This window comes from Gymnoscopelus braueri (assembly GCF_963280865.1).
Source record: "Gymnoscopelus braueri genome assembly, chromosome: 17".
NCBI classification, from domain to species: Eukaryota; Metazoa; Chordata; class Actinopteri; order Myctophiformes; family Myctophidae; genus Gymnoscopelus; species Gymnoscopelus braueri.
This window is the reverse complement of record NC_137617.1, coordinates 38,673,724-38,697,932: the sequence shown is the minus strand read 5'-3', so window position 1 is coordinate 38,697,932 and position 24,209 is coordinate 38,673,724. Positions and strand designations below refer to the sequence as shown.

Here is a 24,209-nt window from a genome sequence, read left to right as displayed (position 1 = left end):
GCTATTTTTGAATAGCCAATGCAAAAATCTAAACTGACACAGATGCTTTCCCGGCTTTTAATGGATTTAGTATTATTGTACATTTAGTGACATTTTTATCTTGGACAACTTTCTCCACTGCTCACACACACACACAAAATGTATCACATAAACAATGTTTAATTCAGTTTTTTGTACGATATCTTGTGGCAGAAAGTTGTGTTGCCGAAATAACATTTCTATGGGCCTTTTTTTACAGGTGAAGTTGAAACAACCCATCGCTCCAACTTTGCAAAGGGCTCCAGTCAGCACCAATGGGTTCAGACATCTGGGTATGTAAAGCTCTATGAATTTGATGATAGCCAACTGTGTGTCCTCACCTCTTCAACAGATGGCCAGTGAACCACTGTTGATTGTTTATTAACACTAAACAGAGTTAAACCTAGTGTCAGAGGAAGGAACTGCAATTAAGCCAGGGCTTGGCAGTGACACCACCTGTTATATTCTGTTCATAAACAAACAGCTGTGATTTATATTGGGACCCTGACATTATGTGAAGTCTAGACGTAGATTACGACTCTCGTATGTAGATTGAAAATGTCAGAATCGATAAAATACGTCTACGAGAGTCGTAATCTACGGCGAGGTGAAGTCTGGAGTGATATATATGTCACAGGACGATTGAAGAACCAGGACGATTGAAGACAGAGCGCTAGTTTTTAGGCACGAGGCGGGGCTTTGATGCGACGCAGACCTGTCTGTTGTTGTTCCCCCCCACGTAGCAACCAGGAAGCTACGCTAGGGGAACGCTGAACACGCGTTCACACACACGTGATAATAGTTATTGTCCATGACGGAGGCGCGCCGACTCAGCAGAGCTTGAGGCCGAGGAGGCGCGCCCTCGCGCCTCCAGGCGCGAGTGCCCGCGTTGACCGGCCGATGCTCTGATGAGTCGAATCAGCGCCGTCCGAGTTGTGAACCGATAGGGACAGAATAGTTCTTTTCATGGATCACTGTGTGTGTGTGTGTGTGTGCGTGTGTGTGCGTGTGTGTGTGTGTGTGTGTGTGTGTGTGTGTCAGGGAGAAACTAAAACAAAAGCCAGAACACAATAAAAGTATCTTAACAGTCATGCTTTCAATAAACCAAATGAAATTGAAGAAAAAATCCTGGCTTGCGCGTGCGTGTGTGTGTGTGTGTGTGTGTGTGTGTGTGTGTGTGTGGACTGTGTGTGTGTGTTTGTGTGTGCACTTTAGTTGGTACGCCTGGCTCGTGGCTCCCAGTGTTGTTTCTAAATTGAACGCATGAGCGCGTGCGTGTGCATGCGCGTGTGTGCGTGTGTGTGTGTGTGTGGTTGCGGCCATATATGTGTGTGCACTTTAGTTGGAAAGCCTGGCTCGTGGCTCCCTCTAGTGCTTTTTCTACAGAATTGCTGGTTGGGTTGTAAAAACGAGCGCGCTTTCTTCCGTCCTGGTTCTTCAATCGTCCTGTAACATATATATGTGACGATGGTCACATATTTTGACGGGTCACCAATTTCACAGTAACACCGCCATGCTGGAGGAGGACAGACAGAGGACGAAGGAGTTGAGAAGGCAAACATTTTAGTAGAATTTGGCTATTTGGCTATATTGGCTAGAGTGTTCGTCTACATGTGTTACGCCTGTGTAAAGTAACTAAGTACATGTACTCAAGTACTGTACTTGAGTACAATGCTGAGGTATTTTTTACTTTACTGGAGGAGTATTTCCAATTTTCAATACTTTTACTTCTACTCCACTACATCTCAGAAGCAAATGTTGCACTAAAAGTACAATATTTGCCTCCACCAAAATTATTTGAAAACTTTAGTTACTAGTTACTAGTTTTCAGATGTAAATTATATTATAAAATACATTAAATACTTTAGCCCTATTTTATACTTATATGCTATTTGAAAATAGCAGATCTACAAGCTCACAACGCGTCGCGAGCTTGTAGATCTGCTATTATCAAACATTTTAGTACTTTTACTTTTGGTACTTTAAGTATATTTTGATGCCAATACTTTTGTACTTTTACTCAAGTAACATTTTGAACACAGGCCTTTTACTTGTAACATAGAATTTTTATATTGTGGTATTGCAATACTTTTACTTATGTAAAATATCTGAGTACTTCTTCATGTGTATCAGAGGACACGTGCAGTTGTCTAAATTACCACACCCTTACCAAGACCAACAAGTAGGGGTTGGCACTGACATATACATGGAGAAATTGGCAATGAATAAATTGGGGAGAACAAAGAAAAAAAGGTTAATTGCATTCACCTGATGTCCTGGGTCCCTGATTATACAGCTGGTGTGACGAGGAACCTCAATGGTGGAACAGAAAACCAGCAGTTCTCTGAGGAATAGGGTTGATGAACCCATCACTCAGTGGTGGAAGAAGTACTCTTAGATTTTCAACTTTATCTTCATATAATTAATCCTCACTAATGCTTATTATAAGATTGTGCACATTATTCCCGTCTGCTCACTCTGTATCTCATTGTTGGGTTATATGTAAATCTATGAAATCTTGTTTGAAATGATCAAACCTGCCTACCGAGGATGTCACTACTGTTCTTAAGTACAATTTTGAGGTATTCTTTAATTACTTTACTGGAGTATTTCCAATTTTCAATACTTTTACTTTTACTCCACTACAATTTTTGGAAAACTTTGGTTAGTTGCTTTGTAGATTTTGATTGTTATTACAAAACATACAGTAGCCACGTCAGCCCTTTATACATTTGCGCCGATTGAAAATAGCCGATCTACAAGCTCACAATGCGCTTGTAGATCTGCTATTTTCAAAAGATGTTTATACATTTGAAAACTTTTACTCAAGTACATTTTGAATTCCGGACTTTTACCTGTAACAGAGTATTTATATATTGCAGTATTGATACTTTTACTTAAGTGAAAAATGTGAGTACTTTTCCCACCAGTTGCAGTTGCAGACAATAATTTGATGACCAGCAGACCGGTAGGCAGCGGGTCCGGTAGGAGACACAAATGAGACTCTTTGTGTCTGCTACCGGAACCACTGCCGGTCATGAAATTATTGGCTTAGGAATGTGACAAAAACGAAAACATATCCACAAATACAAGTCTCCATGGGGTGACTAATTGATAGAAAAAGTCATTTTGGGGGTGAACTATCCCTTTAATTTTTTAGCTCAGGCATGCCTGCAGGGGTAAACTCAAGAGTGTTCATTTAACTCAGAGAGTTAACAAACACTTGTTCCTGTGTGCAGTGTTTGCCCACGTGTCTTTTACAATCTCAATCTCCTTTACAAACAAACAAACAAACAAACAAAAGAAAAAAGAAAAATGGGAGGGGTGTCCCAAAGTGAGAGAGTGGTCACCATGGCAATGGAATTTTCACCTTTTGTGTCAAACCAGAAACAGGATTGTGTCAAAGGTCATGTTTGACCTAAATGTCTCAATAGAACAGCAGAGAGACCAACCATGCCAATTTTGTATTGTACTACCGTTGTGTACGAATGGTTCCATTCATTGGCGATTTTTGCCTCTGCCACCGGGGGGGGGGGCAAAGGAAATATATGAACATATATTTTTATATATATGTGACATTATTCGGAATTGGCCGCCTGCATTTGTCTCTACATATATATCTATATATGTGGACATAATATAAGCTATATATGAGACATATATATATATATATTATTTTAATATAAAAAAATATATATATATATATATAAAAAAAAAGTCCAGTCCCCGGGGGGGGGGGGGGGGGGATGTCCCCATGCCCCCCCCCAAAATCGCCTATGGTTCCATTCGTACACACTGTCATGGGGGCTGTGGCCTAATGCGATAGCCGGGAAATCAGACAAATCTGACATTGAAAAAAAAAAGCCCTCTGCAGATTTGGTCTGGCACCGCTCAGTTGTGATTGGATTTCGCTCCCTCCGAAGTAGTGAGAGACCAATCAGGGCCCAGTATGCAAATATGGGGTGGGTTTATCACCAGAGCCATTTTTTTTATTCGCCCCTTGTAGATCTGCTATTTTCAAAAGATCGTTATACATTTGAAAATACATGTGAAATGGGACATTCTGCATAATGAGTACTTTCTACTTTTGGTACTTTAAATGCAGGTTCCACACACAGAGATTCCAGTCTAATATCTATGCAGTGATATTAGTCTGGCCATGCCAGGCTGCTATAATGCAATCAGAGAAGCACTGGGTTATAGAGGTTCTAAATGTTGGTTTTGATATATTGCCCAGACCTAAGATGCAGCCAGACAGGTACAACAGGCAAGATGCCAGTATCAGTCAACACTGACAGACTGGTGTAGCCATGACGTCTCCTTGCTCTGGGTGCTGTTATGAACACACAGCAATGCCAACACCGCTTATTGACAGTGGAGGAAAGTAACTAAGTACTTGTACCTTTAGCTTAAGTCATCATCTGTTTTTTTTTACGTACGGAGACTCCTGAGCTCCAGGACAGGCCTCAGACAGCGCCTCCTGCAGGAGACTTATTGTCTCAGACCTGAACCCATTGGATTTGCCGTTATTAGGAACCCATATCGACCGCATGGCCTTGCTGATGTCAAACCCAAGTAAAATGTTGAATTATTCGGACAACTTTCTTTCCACCACTGCTTATGATGTTGACATTGTCATGTCAACATCACCAACCCCCCAGGCTTAGGAATGTCAGTTCTACTGTGTGTAGTGTGCTTTTGGGAGTGTGTCAGTCATTTGTTTATCCTTCATACATATAGGTGGAGAGGTGGAGAGAAGTCACACCGGTCCCAGTGTTGTGGGTTTAAGGACGTGGCAGCAGGCTCCCTATCCTGCCTCTCCCGCCGGTGAACAGGTAAACATCTCTTGTCTTACTCACGGTGAAGATTTTTTTTTTTTTTTCATAATCTGAATAGCGTAGATAATAAACCCATAGGAGAAATAATTTAAAAATAATAACAACATTCTCAAGACAGATTGATGCCGGATGCCGTGTTAAGTGGTCAGATGTGTGGGCTGCATGCATTTTCAGAGCATGTTTATTTAATGAGCTTGGATCGATAGAACTAATTTAGGATACTTAGAAAATAGATTTTTCAAGGTTTAAAAGCAAAAATAAGATGAGATGGTTTTTTTTACATCAATGTTTTAACTCTTTCACTGCCAAGAGTATTTTCATAAAGTACTCCCCCAGTGCCAGCAATTTGCTTTTTTTTTTATTTTGTAATTTTGTAATTTTACATTCAAATAAATTATCTGATTGGGTTTTTAAACCCATAATACAGTTCTACCAGTAGAGAGCAACAAATCGACACATTGATGACCTCGCTGGCTCACTCGCCCCCTCCCAAACAGGCTCACGTCACATCCGGTCATAACCGGATGTTGACATTTTCGACAATCGTTGATCGGGCTAAATTACGATGCGATACACGACTACGATGACTGATCGTCACCCAGACCAAAGAGAGTAGACGTGGACCTCTCCGTTCGTTTTTTATACCGTGTGAAAAACCGTGACTTTCCCTATTCTGGCCGAAAATGACCGCGGGAAAAAAATTAGAACCGGAAACGGAATCTACGTCATGAAACCGGAACCCAATGAGTCTGAAGGAGTCAGGAAGCGAAAGTGATCATGAAAAATAAACAGTGTCAAAGAGGAATCTGTACTGGGTGCTCAAAAACATAAATACATAATGAGGCAGAAAGCATCAAAACAACCTAGTTCACTTTAAATGTTTATGTCCAAATATCCTTGACAACAGAATAGCGCGACCACAGTCAAAAGTAAAAACTCGGGATTTCTCGTGCTGGCAGGGAGGGTACTCGGGAAAAACTAGGGATATCTCGGGGCGTGGCACTGAGAGAGTTAATATTAATGTTGTATTGACATTAAAATCTTAGGGTTTTGCCAATCATTATTATTTTGGGAGGGGGGGGGGGGGCGATGCCCACTTGTAATACTCTGCCCACAGGTTAGGAATCACTGCCACAGAGCAGTTTTCTTTGAATTACATAACACTAATGACACAGTGTGTACTGTAATGCTCAGCTCAGAGGATCAAGGGAGCGCATGATCAGAATGAATGACTTCATTAGTTGTTATTTACAGTGCGTCAGTGTTTTTTGCACTTTTGCAGTGATTAGTTGTGGTCATTATGGTGTAGCGTGTGTGTACTGTGTTTGTATCACACTGCTGCCCCTCTCCGAATTACCTCAGTGTGTTAACACAACAAACAGGCCCTGTTTGTTCAGCACCGGTCACGTTAAAGGGATAGTTCACCCCAAAATGAATTTGAATACTTGAATTCATGGATATTTTTTTTAGTTTTTGTCGCATTCCTAAGCCAATCATTTGATGACCAGCGGACCGGTAGGCAGCGGTTCCGGTATAGGAGACACAAAGGAGACTCTTTGCATCTCCTACCGGAACCGCTGCTGGTCTCTAAGGAATGCGACAAAAACAATGAATTCAAGTCTCATTTTGGGGGTGAACTATCCATTTTAATGTTCTGTTTTTTTCTTCTTCTCCACACCAATATTATCCTTCTGTATACTTTTACTCAATTCTGATTACCGGACTTTTACTTGTAACAGAGTATTTTATACATTACAGTATTGATACTTTTACTGAAGTAAAAAAAAATGAGTATCCTTTTACCACCACCACTGGCCTACGGGGGCAGAGAGACATCGCTCTGTGCCCCGCCGCACGTCCCCCACGGTTAGAGAGAGAGTCTCATTGTCATTCTGTGTGGGGTATATATCTCTATGGCCTGCTGCCTTTCGCTTTGCTTACTGATGCTAGCGGGGGCATTTAGGCTGAGTCAAGCGTGGAGGGAGAAGAGAGTCATGTGAGAACGCTGAGGAACAAACAGCCTGGGCCTGGAGGAAGAACATCAACAGCTGACCCTGCTGTCATAAGAACCTATATTAGCCCATTAAGACCGGGAACGCATCTGTGTAATTTTTGAAAGATGTCTTTGGGCTATTCAAAAATAGCAGATCTACAAGCTCATAGCGCGGCACCGAGTGCCGCACTATGAGCTTGTAGATCTGCTATTTCACTGGAACAAAATATTGTGAGATGGTGGTGGTGGGGGGGGGTCCGCGAACAAATACGTATCATTCTGGGTGGTCCTTGGACATGAAAAAGTTTGAGTGCCACTGATATTACAGCAACATTTTCCATTTTTTTCTAAAAACTGTTAGAATTTAAAATACATTTGTAGAATCCCCAGAAGCAAAGATTTGAGTAAAAAAACTGATTGCCTCAAAAAATATATATTCAAGGATTTGCACACATTTTCAGGATTCTTAAAAAAAAAATAGCAGATCTACAAGCTCATAGCGTGGCACTCGGTGCCGAGCTATGAGCTTGTAGATCTGCTATTTTCGAACAGCCAAAGGAATCTAAAAATTACACAGATTCTTTCCCGGTCGAAATGGGTTAGAGACATGTCACGCTGTCAATATTTCACGCTGTGTTACATGGCTGCTGCATCACATTTTCTTTGTTCATCAACGGCTTGTAGAAACAGCCAGCGCTGTCTGTCTGTCACGCACCCAACCGATCGAGATGAATGCCCGACTATCGGTGGAGATGAATCTTGCTGATTAATGGCGAGATGTTTAGCTAAGAGAAAACAAGCGGGAGAGCGTTTAGTGAATAACGTGATTCATTACAACGTGCGTTTCGTGATTGATCTCCTCTTGTCTCACCACTATTTGCAGGTGCCAGAGAAGTCGACCTCCTCGACGAGGGGGAGCGAAGGAGGTGGCAGGCTTTTAGGCTGGCAGGCCCTGAAGAGAGGCTGGGCCTTCAACAGGGCATCACCACCTCTATGTGGCGGCAGGAGTCAACCCACTGACCTTTTGACTAGTAGGAACAGCTCTGATTTGACCGGGAAGAGCCTTTCTCCTATCAACACAACTAGTACAGAGTCCTTCCAGCCACATGCACCGGTGCATAACGCCACCACCGGTGTCGAACAATACAAGTCGCACCCTCCTCTACGTAGGACAGCGGCCTGTCAGCCTGTAAGACCTACCGTCCCTTTCAACAGAGAAGGTCAGAGAGACGTAGAGACGAGCTCCGCCGTGACCACCCTCGTCCCTCAGATCAAAACCGGATTCTCCTCCATCACCATCACCTCCAGGAAGGTGACCCGGTCGACCAGCTTGCCCATCACCGGGAGCTCCTCCGACTCCGCTCGCTCGGACAGAGCCAGGGCTTCTTCGCCCTCGCCGCCCCTAGACGGCCGCTCCGCCACAGGCTCTAACCCGAGCCTCGTCACGATGGAGCGGAAGGCCACCATAGTCAAAATGATGGAGCATCACAGCAATGAGTCAGAGAGTCATCTGTACGATCCCGATCCTGGGCGGCGCCGTGCTCATGACACGGTGGTGCGGAGAAGAAAGGCTACGATCATCAAAGTGACGGAGCACAGGGAGACGTACAGGCCTGCTGATGGTGAGTGTGTGTGTGTGTGTGTCAGTGGTGTAAAGTAACTTTAGTACATTTACTCAAGTACTGTACTTAAGTACAATTTTGAGATATTTTTTCCAATTTTCAGTACTTTTACTTCTACTCCACTACATCTCAGAAGCAAATATTGTACTTTTACTCCACTACAATTATTTTTTAGTTTAGTTACTAGTTGCAGATGTGAATTATTATATTACAAAACATACATTAACCACTTTAGCCCTATTTTATACCTACAGTAGGCTATTTGAAAATAGCCGATCTACAAGCTCACAACGCGTCGCATCGCGACGCGTTGTGAGCTTGTAGATCTGCTATTTTCAAACATTCTAGTACTTTTACTTTTGGTACTTTAATTATATGTTGATGCCAATACTTTTGTACTTTTACTTAAAGTTGTACAATGCAGATTCACAAATAACGATTTTTAGCAACCTCTGCTGGTCACTACCGTCACTGCATACAATTTACGTAGTCCTCGATTACCCAGAATTCCATTTGTTTTCACCGGAAGCCGGAAGCGTTTCAAAAAGCGTTCTTTTAATTGTTTTATACTATCTGCGGATCGTTTCTCTTAGCCAGTGGAGCATTAGTTACCATGAGCTGTGCTTTCTTTTTCTGTTCTTTTTCGATCTTCCAATCCTACATTCTCTTAAAATCAGCGTGAGGTTCCTTTTTGTTATTAGCGCGGTAGTTCCTGGCCAAACAGGAAACCGTTGCGGTAGTTCCTGGCCAAACAGGAAACCAGTGCATTTCCGCCTCCGTTTTCCGGCCAGATGACGTCATTTTCCCGGGAAAGTCCCCCCCGACACCGTTCAATAGAAAATATATAAATAAAAGACTTCCGGAGGTGAAATTCATGGAGTGGGTGTTGTGAAACTTTTGCCACTCACAAAAGACAAAGATATACAATTTAACTTTAGTTTTGTTGAAAAAGTTACCTAGTATTACTTTAAGTAACATTTTGAATGCAGGCCTTTTACTTGTAACAGTCTTTTTTATATTGTTGTGCTGAATGTTTCAGCCAGCAGGGCCGCCGGCCCCCCGGACCACTACAGACACAGCTACACGGAGGGACTGTACCGGGAGGACAGCCTGTGGCGTCAAAGGGCCCTGGGGGGTCCGTCGGAACGTGACTCCTCCCCCTCGCCCTCGTGGCGCCCACTGGGGGCGCCAGAGAGGACGAGCTGGGCCTGCGATGAGACGCCACCAGACACGTCGTTCACTTCCGCTGCGCTTAGAGATCCAGAGAGCGATGGACACAGGTTACACCACAGGTCCACGCTGAATCTTTTCGTGAGCGGCCCGCCAGTCATAGAGGTGCCCCCCATACCCCCTGAGGTGTGGGGGGCACCTCAGCTCTCCCCCAAGGCTGTCGGTGAGGGTACAATTCTTACATCATCGTCTAATTGAAATTATTTGAGATAATAACACATTATTTTTGCATAATGGTCATAATCGTTTCCATGTTGAACAATTTTCACACATTTTCAAATATTAAAAAAGCAGAAATTGCAGATCTATTTCGCAAAAATTGCAAAAAATAGCAAAAAAATAATAAAATAAATATAAAAAATATTTTTTTTTATATATATATAAAAAAAATATATAAATACTTTTTATAATATATAAATACTATTTTTTATAATAAATATAAAAAATAGCAAAAAATAGCAAAAATAGCAGATCTACCTATATCTACCTATATCTATCTATATATTTTTTATATATATATAAAAAATATATAAATACTTTTTATAATATATAAATACTATTTTTTATAATAAATAAAAAATAGCGAAAAATAGCAAAAATAGCAGATCTACCAGCTTACAACGCGTCACTTCGTGACGCGTTGTAAGCTGGTAGATCTGCTATTTTTGCTTTCTGCTTGAAGGAATAACTGCTCTGTGCTTGCTATATTCTGTTCATTGTACATTTTCAACTATTTATGCTTTTTAACAAATGATTAAATATGTCAATAATTTCTTTGTATATTTCAGTTATTTGTCATTTTATGTGCTCATTGTGCTGTGAAATTTCTTATTACGACGCTCACATGTTCCAATGTTCAATGCCCCCAACACACAATTAAATCGTTAATCGCAATTATTTGATTGAAAATTTAATGGTCAACTTAAATGTGTAACCGTGACATCCCTAGGTGAGCGGTGGGACTGGGACAGGCCCCCCCACAGACCTCTGAGCTCCGGACACGCCGAGCCGAGCCAGGAGGAGCGTGATGCGGCACAACAACCTGCTATATCCAGGAGGCTGAGTTTCGGGCGGGAGTCAAATATTGACTCTGACAGGAGGAGCCCTGTCGGCGGTTTCATCGGAAGACACGGGACGTCCCGCCAAGGCACACATCAGACGGAGGCGGAGCCGGCTCAGCCACCCCGGTTCCAAACACCACCACTCAACCCCTCAAGAAGACCCTCACCGTCTCTAACTCTGATCAAGAGTCCAGGTAGGTTTTTTTTAAATATCTATAGTATGAGTTTTACAGCAGAGGTTCCCAAGCTTTTTCTTTTTTTTCTTCAAAATTTTTATCCCACGATTTTGTAACGCCATTTTTTACACCCAGTGCCAATTGTCTATGTAATCCTGGGCACTACCTTCCCTGCTCTGCCAACCTAGGGAGGCCAAGGCCGAGCTCATGCCTCCTTCAAAGCGTGAGAGCCAACTGACCATCTTGTCACCTGACAGAGGACCATCTTGTCCCTGGTAGGACGTAGCGCGTGGAAGGAACACGTTATTCCAACCAGTTCCTTTCCCCTCCGGCTGGCCAGGGGGAGGCAGTATAGTGACCAGGACTACTGCATGTTTTTTGTGAGGGTACCTACCATAGGGAACACGGGGAGAACATGCAAACTCCACACAGAAAGGCCCTTTGGCCAACCCCACCTAGGGTATGGGCACTTCCCAAGCTTTTTCTTGATCAGGGGCCACCTAAAAATCTCATAAGCGTTGATCGGCTGCCGTGTTAAGTGTCAGATCGGTGGGCTGCGAAGAAATCATGTATAGCCTACCGATTTGCGTGATGTTTGGACAAAATCTGTAGGAGGTACTGTCAAAAACAATGTTTTTCAAAAGGCGGCCTCCTGGTGGCGCTATGACAGGCCCATGTGAAAACGTTGGTGCAGAGGTTCTGTTCTGGCATGCAGGGAGTGTGTGCGGAGACAATTATGTTCTCTATTTTGAATAATCTTAGAAAGTATAAAACAGGGCTTAAGTGGTTAATGTAAAGACCTCCTTGGCCATCTGTCTATTCCCCCCCCCCTTTTTTTTGGGGTAACATTCAATATTTTGTACACACGCACATGCACGTTCTCACTTCCAGTGATGGACAAGGTACAATAAATTTTTTACTTAGGTAAAAGTATCAATACTGCAATGTAGAAGTACTCTGTTACAATTAAAAGTCCGGAATTAAAAATTCACTTGAGTACAAAAGTATTGGCATCAAAATGTACTAAAAGTACTAAAAGTAGAAAGTACTCATTATACAGAATGTCGCATTTCACAAGTTTTCAAATGTATACAAATATTTTGAAAATGGCAGATATACAAGCTCACAATGCGATGCATTGTGAGCTTGTAGATCTGCTATTTTCAAATGGCCGGAATGTATATAGGGCTGAAGTGGTTAATGTATGTTTTGTAATAATAATCCAAATCTACAAAGTAACTAGTAATATAACTAAAGTTTTCAAATAACTATAGTGGAGTAAAAGTAAAATATTTGCCTCTGAGATTTAGTGGGGTAGAAGTAAAAGTACTGAAAATTGGAAATATTCCAGTAAAGTAAAAATACCTCAAAATTGTACATAAGTACAGTACTTGAGTAAATGTACTTAGTTACTTCACACCACTGAATCTTAGAAAGTATAAAACAGGGCTTAAGTGGTTAATGTAAAAACCTCGATAGCCATCTGTCTATCTCCCCCCCCCCCCCCCCTTTTGGGGTAACCTTCAGTATTATGTATACACGCACATGCACGTGCTCACGTGACGTGCATGTGTGCGTGTATACCCTCCACATAACCGCTTCAATCTCCTGAAGTTATTATGCAACTCTCCTCTCATCATCATAGGGTTGATTCTGCTCTCTTCACCTCTGACTGACGTGTATGAGATGATGATACTTTCATCCGCTGCGGCATGCCTGGTGTAATTGAAACGGCGGCACGGTGGCTTCTGGCAGATATCTGCGTTGGCGGGCTGCTTTGTCAAATAACACCCTCCCCCCTCTACCCCGCCCCACTCTCATCTCCCCTTCCCTTCCCTCCTTCACCACCCACAGACACTCTCATTTTCACCTTCTTTCAATTTCCCACATGTCTTTTCGCATGCATAATCTATAATCCCCCCAGTCCTCTTTTATTCCCCTACTGGCAGCACTTCCACAAAGAGCTGCTAACCATGTTTGAAATATCCCAGGTTTGTGTTAGAATACGATCTGTCTGCACTACTGTATACCCTTAGCTGTGTGTGTGTGTGTGTGTGTGTGTGTGTGTGTGTGTGTGTGTGTGTGTGTGTGTGTGTGTGTGTGTGTGTGTGTGTGTGTGTGTGTGTGTGTGTGTGTGTGTGTGTGTGTGTGTGTGTGTGTGTGTGTGTGTGTTCGTGTGTGTGTCCTTTTCCTGAAAAGTAACCATTTTGTCAGTGGTGGAAGAAGTACTCAGATATTTTATTTAAGTAAAAATAGCAATACCACAATATAATACTCTGTTACAAGTAAAAGGCCTGTGTTCAAAATGTTACTTGAGTAAACGTACAATAGTATTGGCATCAAAATATACGTAAAGTACCAAAAGTAAAATTGTTTACTAATGTTCGAAAATAGCTACAAGCTCACAACGCATCACGATGCGACGCGTTGTGAGCTTGTAGAGCTGCTATTTTCAAATAGCCTAGGTATAAAATAGGACTAAAGTGGTTCATGTATGTTTTATGATATAGTAATTTATATCTGCAAAGTAACTAGTGACTAAAGCTTTCAAATAATTGTAGTGGAGTAATGGTGCAATATTTGCCTCTGTGATGTAGTGGAATAGAAGTAAAAGTATTGCAAATTGGAAATACTCTAGTAAAGTAAAAAGTAACTCAAAGTTGTACCTTTAAGTACAGTACTTAAGTACATGTACTTAGTTACTGTCCACCACTGCGTTTTGGACATACAAGGTTTCCACCCTAATACAGTGACGATATAATCGTCCTTACTGCCAATATTCAAGGTGCTGTTAAAGCAACCCAAATATCCACACAGTTCAAAGCAATAAGCGGCATAGAAGTGTAATCTGATGGACTTTTCCTGCTGAGCGCCTTCTTGCTAGATTTCATCTATGATGCCACGGTGCTGCGGCGTGTGAAATTCTTTAATTACTCTTTAATCACATCCATTAAGGGCATCATCTATTAATTACTATGGCCCAAGGCTGCATGGTTTCAACTCTAACATTTTGATGAAAGTCTTACCTTTAACACATTAAAACCGGGAAAGCATCTGTGTAATTTTTATACTTTTGGCTATTCAAAAATAGCAGATATACAAGCTCATAGCGCGTCACTTCGTGCCGCGCTATGAGCTTGTAGATCTGCTATTTTTTGCAAAATCTTGAATATTTTTGAAAATTCTTGAACATTTTTGAAAAATCTTGGAACATTTTTGAAAAATCTTGAACATTTTTGAAAAATCTTGAACATTTTCGAAAAATCATGAACATTTTTGAACATTTTTGAAAAATCTTGAACATTTTTGAAAAATCTTGAACATTTTTGAAAAATGTTTTAATATATATATCTTTTCAAGCGAACATCTTTAACTAAAATCTTTGCTTCTGGGGATTCTACAAATGTCTTCTAACAGTTCTTTTTTTTTTTAAAAGGACCCCCAAAATGATGTATTTGTCCGTGCCCACCCCCCCAAGCCCCCCTCCCCCATCTCAAAAGTACAAAGTAACACGCTATGAGCTTGTAGAAAATGTGTGCAAATCTTTTTGTTTTTTTTAAAGCAAAATGTTTTAACTCAAATCTTTGCTTCTGGGGGGTTCCCTGGAGCAAAATATTTTAGATGGGGGGAAAATATCATTTTCGGGGGTCCTCGACATGAAATAATTTGAGAACCACTGATATAGAAACATAGGTTTTTCTGAAAACCATTAGGATTTAGGAGCCATTTGTAGAATGGGCCTCATAGGTCTTAATGGGCTAAACGAGGCAGGGCATTGTGGAGAGAGGTTCTATGTTGTGTAAGTTATGTCGGAGGCCTCCAGCAAGTTAAAGTATATCCTAAATTGTATTCCATTCACTGCAATTATGTTTTGTCTCACTGTAGGTTTTCTTTATGTATCTCTTAAGTTAATGTGCTGTTACTTTAGAGATACCAAATAAGAAAACATGGATCAGCGGTTCTAGTCAAACGCCTATCCAACCGTGCTCTGCGTCCTGAATAGGTCTTTAGGCGTTTAAAGGGATAGTTCACCCCCAAAATGACTTTTTTTCTGTCGATTACACACCCCAAGAATTCAAGTCTCCATGGGGTGTGAAATCGATACTATCCCTTTAATGTCCTTCTTCTTCTTCTTTACTGAATTAAAAAGTCATTTTGCCTTTTGCCTGGCCTTGCCTTACATACAGAATAAAGGAGCATTGCAGAGCACGATACATTCACATGCAACATTCGATTAGTGTACTAGGTAACATCATTAATGCAGTTCAGTCAATCATTAATGCACTTGAAGTCAATCAAGTGATTGCAGAGAGTCAGTCAGTCGTCCTTGTGTTCCAGATCCATTTCCTCTTCTCTCTGCACTTCCATCATGACAGTGTGCATCACATTTAGAACATCAAATATAAACACATGGCAGAGCCCTTGATGATGACATGGCCTTTTCCTCACAGAAGTGTTTTTCTAAATGTCAGGAATTAGAAGTCGGTGATTAATGGATTAAAAGCTCTCTGGTGTTTCAGATCCCGACACACAGCAGACCCCGGAGGACATCATCGCCGCCAACGCGGCCGCCATCATCGCCAACATCAAACTCCAACGACAGCTCAGCCCTGTGACGTCATCATCACCTCAGGGAAACACAGGTTCAGTATTATTACTGCTATTATTACTGCTATTATTACTGTAGGCTACTTGTACTGCTCTTCAGTACAATTTTGAGGTACTTTTACTTTACATGAGTATTTCTATTTTTCAGTACCTCATAGTACTTCTTGTCCACTACATCTCGGAGGGAAATATTGTACTTTTTACTCCACTACAAATATAGCTTTAGTTACTTTTTAGATTTGGATGATTATACCACTTAAGCCTTACATTAGCTTAGCTATTAAAATATAGCAGATCTACAAGCTGACAGCGCATCACGATGCGATGTGTTGTTAGCTTGTAGATCTGCTATCCATGAAATATTTTCCATGACACATTTTCAGACCTGAAAACCAAAAATAAGTGTGTGTGTGTGTGTGTGTGTGTGTGTGTGTGTGTGTGTGTGTGTGTGTGTGTGTGTGTGTGTGTGTGTGTGTGTGTGTGTGTGTGTGTGTGTGTGTGTGTGTGTGTGTGTGTGTGTGTGTGTGTGTGTGTGTGTTGATGGCAGTACAATTCTTTTAATATGATACTTTTACTTGTAACAGACTATTTGTACATTGTGGTATTGCTACTTTTACTTAAGTAAAAATATCAGAGTACTTTCTTGCACCATTGACCAGAAGACGGTTGCTAGCCTAACATTCAGATGTCAGAAGCTCATGTGTGTAGAGGTGCACTGTCTGCAGCTATGATTGAATTAATAATGATGAAGTGAAATTGCTTCTCACATACATAACTGCGTTCATTTGTTTCATTGGTACAGCAGAAGTAATGTGGTGTGGCGGACCTGAAACTAAGGCTACTGTGAATTACACTCAACGGAGTGAAACCAAACCATGTCAATAATTTAAGGAAAAATAAGTTGTCAAATGAAAATTACACTTTAATTATTAAAAGTGTAATTTCCATTTGACAACGCATTTTTGGGGGTTATTTGTCTTTATAAATGGTAAATGGTGCATTTATATAGCGCTTTTATCCAAAGCGCTTTTACATAGATTGTGTATTATACCCGTTCACACACACCAATGGCGGAGGAAAAGGCACCAACCTGCTCATCGGGAGCAATTTGGGGTTCAGTGTCTTGCTCAAGGACACTTCGACACTAACTCTGGGGGAGCCCGGGATCGAACTGGGAACCTCACTAGGAATGGTGAAAAGCTACTTTCTGCTTAAGGGCGCGGTCACAACGTTTGCCCGCTGTGGGTTAGGGTTAGCGCATTCTAAAAAACGGAGTAGCTTTCAGCGCATTCTGTCCCAATAACAAGTGACCCACCTGGCACTCTCTTTCAGGACCCTCCCCGTTGCCACCTTCAACTCACAATTGGGGCGGCCATAGCTGAGTGGTTAGTGAGCCCGCCTAGGGAGCCAGAGGCCCTGGTTGCCCCAGGTACGATTCCAGGCCACGTCAGCATATGTGTCGATGAAATGAAATTTGTCCCTGAGCAAGACTCTTAACCCCTAATTGCTCACAGGCCCTCATTGGAAACAAGCCCGCAAGGACTTTCACTTTTACAGAGGGGGAAAAGCGGCATCTGTCTCGAGTAATTTCCACTTGACAACATTGTTATCTTGTATTAGCACCTCGATAAAAGAGGCCTTAATTGTCCGAGCTGCTCAAGTGTGTTCTCTTCCACAATTGTTTTCTTTTTGTTATTTGTCTTTGTAGCAAGTTGTGCCAGGAACGGGGAAAAGCCACACTCCGCTCAAAGGCCAGACCAACAGAGAACAGAGAGTGCAGTGCGCCTCAACCCGCCCCATGCCGAGTTTGTTCCCCTGAGTCCTGATCCAAACAGAAGACGAGCCAGAGATGTTTCGCTTCAGGTAAGTTTTTGGACAAACTTTCTCCTTTTTCCCCACTCCGTATAACTTTCTGATGAAAGACTATAAGGCTGACGGCTTAATGCTCTCCACAGGAACATTAAGCTCTCGCCATATTCAAAGCAGAATTTCACGCTGTGATAGACAGTGTTTATCCTATTTGCCGTTCTCCTCCAAGGGTATATGAAACAACACTACAGTGTCGCTGAGACCAAAATGAGCCTGTCAGGAACAAATAGGCCATAGCACCGATGCTTTCACACGAAATGCAAAGGTTCCTGGGCTGCAAAACAAGCAGTAGTTCTCTTTGGGATACCTTCAGGCAGTGGTGGAAAAAGTAGATGTTTTATTTGAGTAAAAGTATCAATACGGCAATGTAGAAGTACTCCATTACAAGTAAAAGTCCTGAATTCAAAATGTACTTGAGTAAAAGTACAAAAGTATTGGCATCAAAATGTATTTAAAGTACCAAAAATAAAAGTACTAAAATATTTGAAAATAGCTGATCTACAAGCTCACAACGTGTCGCGATGCGACACGTTGTGAGCTTGTATAAAATACCTATGTATAAAATAAGGCTAAAGTGGTTAATGTATGTTTTATAATATCATAATCTGAAAAGTAACTAGTAACTAAAGTTTTCAAATAATTGTAGTGGAGTAAAAGTACAATATTTTCCTCTGAGATGTAGTGGAGTAGAAGTAAAAGTGTAGACAATTGGAAATACTCGGTAAAGTAAAAGTACTTCAAAAGTGTACTTAAGTACAGTACTTGAGTAAATGTACTTAGTTACTTTACACCACTGCCCCCAGGGCTGCGTTCTTTCTGGGGTCCCTTGTGAAAGTGCTGTCAATAATGCATGGTGCATGTTTCAGCCTTTTTTTTCTTCCTTTCTTTTTTTTTTGGCAGGAAGCTCTGGAGAAGTCCAGGCCAGATTTCATCAGCCGCTCCCAGGTACAGTGAACCATGGTTTGGCCTGGGATTCCCCCCCCCCGATTTCAAGCTGGGTGTCTCGAGTACCTGACAAATTATCTCTAAAACAGTAAAAATGTGCCGGTTTTCAACAGTAGTGTAAAGCAACTAAGTACATTTACTGTACTTAAGTAACATTTTTAGGTGGTTTTTACTTGACTGGAGTATTTCCAATACTTTTTATTTTAATTATTGTGAGCTTGTTGATCTGCTATTTTCAAACATTTTAGTACTTTTACTTTTGGTGCTTTAAGTATATTTTGATGCCAATACCTTTGTACTTTTATTCAAGTAACATTCTGAACACAGGCCTTTTACTTGTAAGGGCGCGCTCCCACCAAGAGTTGGCTGGCCGCTGTTAAACGCAGGTTGTGCGCGGCCACAGTTTTTTGCAGCCAGCGGATTCTAAAAAACGGGAGTGTCGCGCCTGTCACTCACTTTCAGGAGCCTCCCCGTAGCCCGCATCGGCTGCTGCCTTGAGCCTTGAGCACCATGTTGCTTCCTGAGTCTTGAGACGGTCCGCCTTCGACTCACCCGATTGGACAGAGGGGGAAAATCAGCGCCTGCCTCCAGCAGTTTTATGCTTAGTCGCGGAGAGCAGATAAACGCAAGGTCTGCGCGACTAGCGGAAAAATCTGCTCTTGCGTGAATCAACGCATTTGCATTGACAATGCATTGGCAGATTCTGCAAACAGCGGCCAGCCAACTCTTGGTGGGAGCGCGCCCTAACAGAGTATTTCTACATTGCAGTATTGATACTTTTACTTAAGTAAAACATTTGAGTACTTTTTCCACCACTGATCAAATTTTATTTTATTTTTTTCAAAATATGATCCCCCTCCTCGCAGGGCAGAGTGAGAGAGCTGGAGGAGAAGGCCCAGGCGAGGAGGAGGAGGGAGCGGACCGTATCGTTGGAGCCACAGTCAGACGCCATACTCAGGCCCAAGGCTGGCCGCCATCCCCGCTGCCACGCTGCTCAGAGTGGTACGTACCGTACCAGCAACTCTCCTCATCCTGCTCACCCCCCACTGTGCCCAGTGTGCCACCTATTGTCTCTGTCTCTGTGCAGCTGCACTGGCTCAATGCCAGCTCACACACGCAGACGCACGCACGCACGCACGCACGCACGCACGCACGCACGCACGCACGCACGCACGCACGCACGCACGCACGCACGCACGCACGCACACACACACACACACACACACACACACACACACACACACACACACACACACACCACAAACACCACAAACACCACAAACACAAACTAACATACTTACTGCCTGTTGATCTCTCTGTCTTTCGATTTCATTTCGAGAGCTGGGGGGGAGAGAGAGAGAGAGAATAGAGCGAGATAGAGAGAGACACACACAGAGAGAGAGATAGAGAGAGGGAGAGGGGGAGGGAGGGAGCGAGAGATCACATATTTTTATGTATGGCTGTGGAATAATAATGTAGAATATTCAATGCCAATAATTTATGGAACAAGGTGAATTTATACCTTTTTTTTTTTATCACCGAATTTTATACTTTTGCGTGACTTTGGGGTGTTATTTAGCTGTCAGTTTGTTGCTCAATCTGATGAGATTTAAAAATACAGTATGAAGAGATTTTTTGCAGTTCTTGCTGCCCCCTGCTGTCCATGCTTGCAAACTACACCAAGGGAAAAGTGATGGTTGTGGAAAATGCCAGTCTTTATAGTTAAAGGGGTATTTCACTTTTAACATCTACTCTGGCTTTTGTGTGCACCCCAGGCAGTTTTTTAATTGCTTGATTCAATATTTAGATATCCATATCATCAGTCCCTGGTTCTGGAGAATGATGTTTTCCTTCTAATGTGTGAGGGGTGCCCGTGGTTTTTCAATTAAGTTTTTATATTTCTTATTTTATTTATAAAAAAAAACACTCAAAGTATTTGAAAAAACACAGCCCCCCTCACCCCCCCTCAAACGGATGTTTTCAATTAATCTAACGTGGTTAAAATGGAGTTTGAACAATGTTACAATGGGTTTGTATACGAAGGGGGCGTGTCTGTTAAAGTGAATATATAATATGTCATTTATCAAAATACCTAAATATTGAATCAAGAAATGGTCAAACAAAAGCCAGAGTAGACATTAAAATGACCACGGAAGTGTTTTAAAGTACAAATTTGAGTAATATTTGACCAGGAGTATCTATACTTTGAGGTTGAGTGCTTTGTCCACCACTGGTCAGTGATCGAAAAAGTACTCACATTTCTTACTTAAGTAAAAGTATCAATACTGCTACATAAAAATACTCAAGCACAAGTCCGGAATTCAAAATGTACTTGTGCAAAAGTATTGGGATCAAAATGTACTTTAAGTACCAAAAGTAAAAGTACTCATTATGCAGAATGTCCCATTTTAAGTTTTCAAATGTATAAAAGTCTTTTGAAAATAGCAGATCTACAAGCTCACAACGCGTCACTGTGCGACGCGTTGTGAGCTTGTAGATCGGCTATTTTCAAATGGCCCGAAATGCATATTGTAGGGCTGAACTGGGTATATGTGTGTTTTGTGATAATAATCAAAATCTACAAAGTAACTAGTAACTAAAGTTGTCAAATACATTTAGTGGAGTAAAAGTACAATATTTGCCTCTGAGATGTAGCGGAGGAGAAGTAAAAGTGTTGGAAATTGGAAATAATCAAGTAAAGTAGAAATACCTCAACATTGTACTTGAGTACAGTACTTGAGTACATGTACTTAGTTACTATCCACCACTGCCACTAGTTATACAGTAGGCCGAGTGGAATCACTTCAGCATGGTGAAAAGCCATGTGTAAATCAATCTACCACTCCTGTCACTTTTAGTGCCATGCTTTTGCATGAGATCTAATAAGGTCCACTCCATGTACTTGTGTGGAAGTAATAAAGATCGTCCTCCTGCAGAGGTCATGAGGAGGACTGTATTGGTATAGCCACTTTGACCACTTTAAGCCCTTTAAGACCGGGAACGCATCTGTGTCATTTTTTGATTTCTTTGGCTATTCAAAAATAGCAGATATACAAGCTCATAGCGCGGCACCGAGTGCCGCGCTACGAGCTTGTAGATCTGCTATTTTTTTGAAAATGTGTGCAAATCTTTCAATATATATACATATTTTTTAAAGCAAACATTTGTAACTCAAATATTTGCTTCTGGGGGATTCTACAAATGTCTTCTAAATCCTAACAGTTTTTTGAAAAAAAATTATGTTGCTATAATCGGTGTTTCTCAAACTTTTTCATGTCAAGGACCCCCAAAATGATATGTATTTGGCCGTGGACCCCCATCTCAAAATATGTTGTTCCAGGGACCCCCCAGAAGCAAAGATTTGAGTTAAAAATGTTCGCTTTATAAAATATATGTTATTCAAAGATTTGCACACATTTTCACGATTGAAAAAAAAAATAGCAGATCTACAAGCTCACAGCGCGGCACTATTGGCAAATCTTGCCTGTAATGAACATGAAGAAGGACGCCACATTAGTCCTACAAAACACTCACACACACACACACACACACACACACACTCACACTCACACTCACACACACACACACACACACACACACACACACACACACACACACACACACATTTTCCTGTCCTGCTGTGTGTAGTACGCAGTAGGATGTGTTAGGATTTACACTGTGATGTCTTGATAAGAGGGGAGTCTGTCAATCTTTTCAAATGCCAAGAAAAGCCAGACTGATTCACTGCCTGTAAGCCTTTAACTCAAGCTGTGTGTGTGGGTGTGTGTGTGTGTGTGTGTGTGTGTGCGTGTGCGTGTCATATGAACTCTCTCACACTTCCAGATAACCTTTTGCGAGCCAGAGATAGAGCCATTACGGGAAAAGAGACGCAGCTCAGATCCCAGAGGTGAGCTTCCGTCTTCTCAATCTCCTTGTCAGACAGAGCACACGTCTCCACACACACACACACACACACACGCACACACACACACACGCACACGCACACACACGCACCCTCTATCAGCGTCACATCTCTCTCAAAGTGTGAAATCCAGGGGCCTCTCTCTCTATCGCTCACATCTATATTATTATGCAGGGGTGGAACTACCGTAGTACTCCGTTTTTTTTTGTACTTGAGTAAAAGTAGCAATACCTGGATGTATTGTACGGTATACCTGTTGTTAAACGTTTCAAAAACAATATGTTGAAATAATATTTCATAATATGTCCCATGAAATTTGTCCATCAAATCTCTGTTACAAGTAAAAGTCCTGTATTAAAAATGTTACAAAGATGTTGGCATCAAAATAATGCTTAAATAAAAACCGGGGACTGTGTCATTTTAGATTTTTGCATTGGCTATTAAAAAAAAATAGCAGATATACAAGCTCACAGTGCGTCACTTCGTGCCTTGCTGCGAGCCTCGCTGCGAGCTTGTACATCTGCTATTTTTGAACATTTTTAGACAAATCTTTAAAGTTTGAGAACTACTGATTTAAAAGGCATTTGCAGAATTGGCTAATGGGTTAAAGTACCAAAAGTGAAAGTACTCATTATGCACAATGTCCTATTTCTACTATTATCTTTCATAATGTTTAAAAAATGTGGGCGGCAGTGGCTCAGGAGTTTAGAGTGGAATCGTGAGGTTCCTGGTTCGATGGCCGATCCCCGGTGGTTCCTCCTGCTTATAGATCCGGTTGGGCTAGTTTGTGTTGTTGAAGAAGACTTGCTGCCTTCAACCGCTTGTCTGCTTGTTTTCACAGCCTGGTCTGTCTGTCTCCACACACTAAACGCACAATGATTGGGTTATATCCCATTCAATCTGGGAACAGCAGCTCTGTCATTTTAGATTTCTTTTGGCTATTAAAAAATAGCAGATATACATGCGTGTGCATTTGCATGTGTGTGTGCATGTGTTTCCATCAGTGGTGGAAAAAGTACTGACATTTGCTACTTAAGTAAATTCAAGTAAAAAGTAAAATTGAAAAAAAAAGAAAAATTGGAAAAGTACAAAAGTATTGGTTTCAAAATGTACTTAAAGTACCAAACGTAGAAAGTACTCATGCCAGAATGTCCCAATTTCAGAAGTTAAAAAAAAAAAAAAAAAAAAAAAAAAGATCTACAAGCTCACAATGTGTCGCATTGCGACGCATTGTAGATCATAAGATTAATCAAAATCTACAAAATAACAAGTACGTTTTCAAATAATTGAAGTGGAGTAAAAGTACAATATTTGCCTCTGAGATGTAGTGGAGTAGAAGTAAAGGTACTGAAAATTGGAAATACCCCAGTAAAATAAAAATCCATTAAAAAAAAACTTTTGTACAGTACTTGAGTAGTTACTTTATACTACTGGTGTCCATAGAGGTGTACTGCATGATACAATTAGACAAATAACATCCTATCTTGCACGGTGCCATGTATACAAAAAATATCAGCGTCAAAATGCCAAGAGAAAAACATCTCTGTGATTATGAAAGGCGGTTCATTACTGCGACAGGGATGACACAGATGTCACTTCAGTCACAAAGCCTGCTCGGCTTGCTGTAGTGTTTCTAGAAGACCTGTGACTAAAAGCCAAGTGACGTGTTCACATGAGCTGTCATTCTGAAAAATGCACGCGGCCCACACTTAACTACAGTGGTGGAAAAAGTACTCAAATGTTTTACTTAAGTAAAAGTATCAATACTGCAATGTAGAAGTACTCTGTTACAAGTAAAAGTCCGGAATTCAAAATGTACTTGAGTAAAAGTAAAAAGGTATAGGCATCAAAATGTACTTAAAGTACCAAAAGTAAAAGTACTCATTATGCAGAATGTTCCTTTTCAAGTTCTCAAATGTATAACAAT

At 41.4% G+C, this 24,209-nt stretch overlaps 1 protein-coding gene across 1 annotated transcript in view; it reads left to right on the top strand.

Annotated features, from left to right (window-relative positions):
* The window catches only part of cUnh10orf90 (chromosome Un C10orf90 homolog), a gene marked incomplete at its 5' end in the record, with an annotated part of 53,749 nt that overhangs the window by 3,941 nt on the left and 25,599 nt on the right, over nucleotides 1-24,209 (top strand). Inside the window, 10 exons of the mRNA XM_080455766.1 lie at nucleotides 239-311; nucleotides 4,759-4,853; nucleotides 7,733-8,471; nucleotides 9,511-9,870; nucleotides 10,651-10,956; nucleotides 15,459-15,581; nucleotides 17,255-17,409; nucleotides 18,316-18,360; nucleotides 19,227-19,362; nucleotides 22,204-22,267. Coding sequence (XP_080311892.1) covers nucleotides 239-311; nucleotides 4,759-4,853; nucleotides 7,733-8,471; nucleotides 9,511-9,870; nucleotides 10,651-10,956; nucleotides 15,459-15,581; nucleotides 17,255-17,409; nucleotides 18,316-18,360; nucleotides 19,227-19,362; nucleotides 22,204-22,267 — 2,096 coding nt within the window. The remainder of the gene's footprint in view (nucleotides 1-238; nucleotides 312-4,758; nucleotides 4,854-7,732; nucleotides 8,472-9,510; nucleotides 9,871-10,650; nucleotides 10,957-15,458; nucleotides 15,582-17,254; nucleotides 17,410-18,315; nucleotides 18,361-19,226; nucleotides 19,363-22,203; nucleotides 22,268-24,209) is intronic.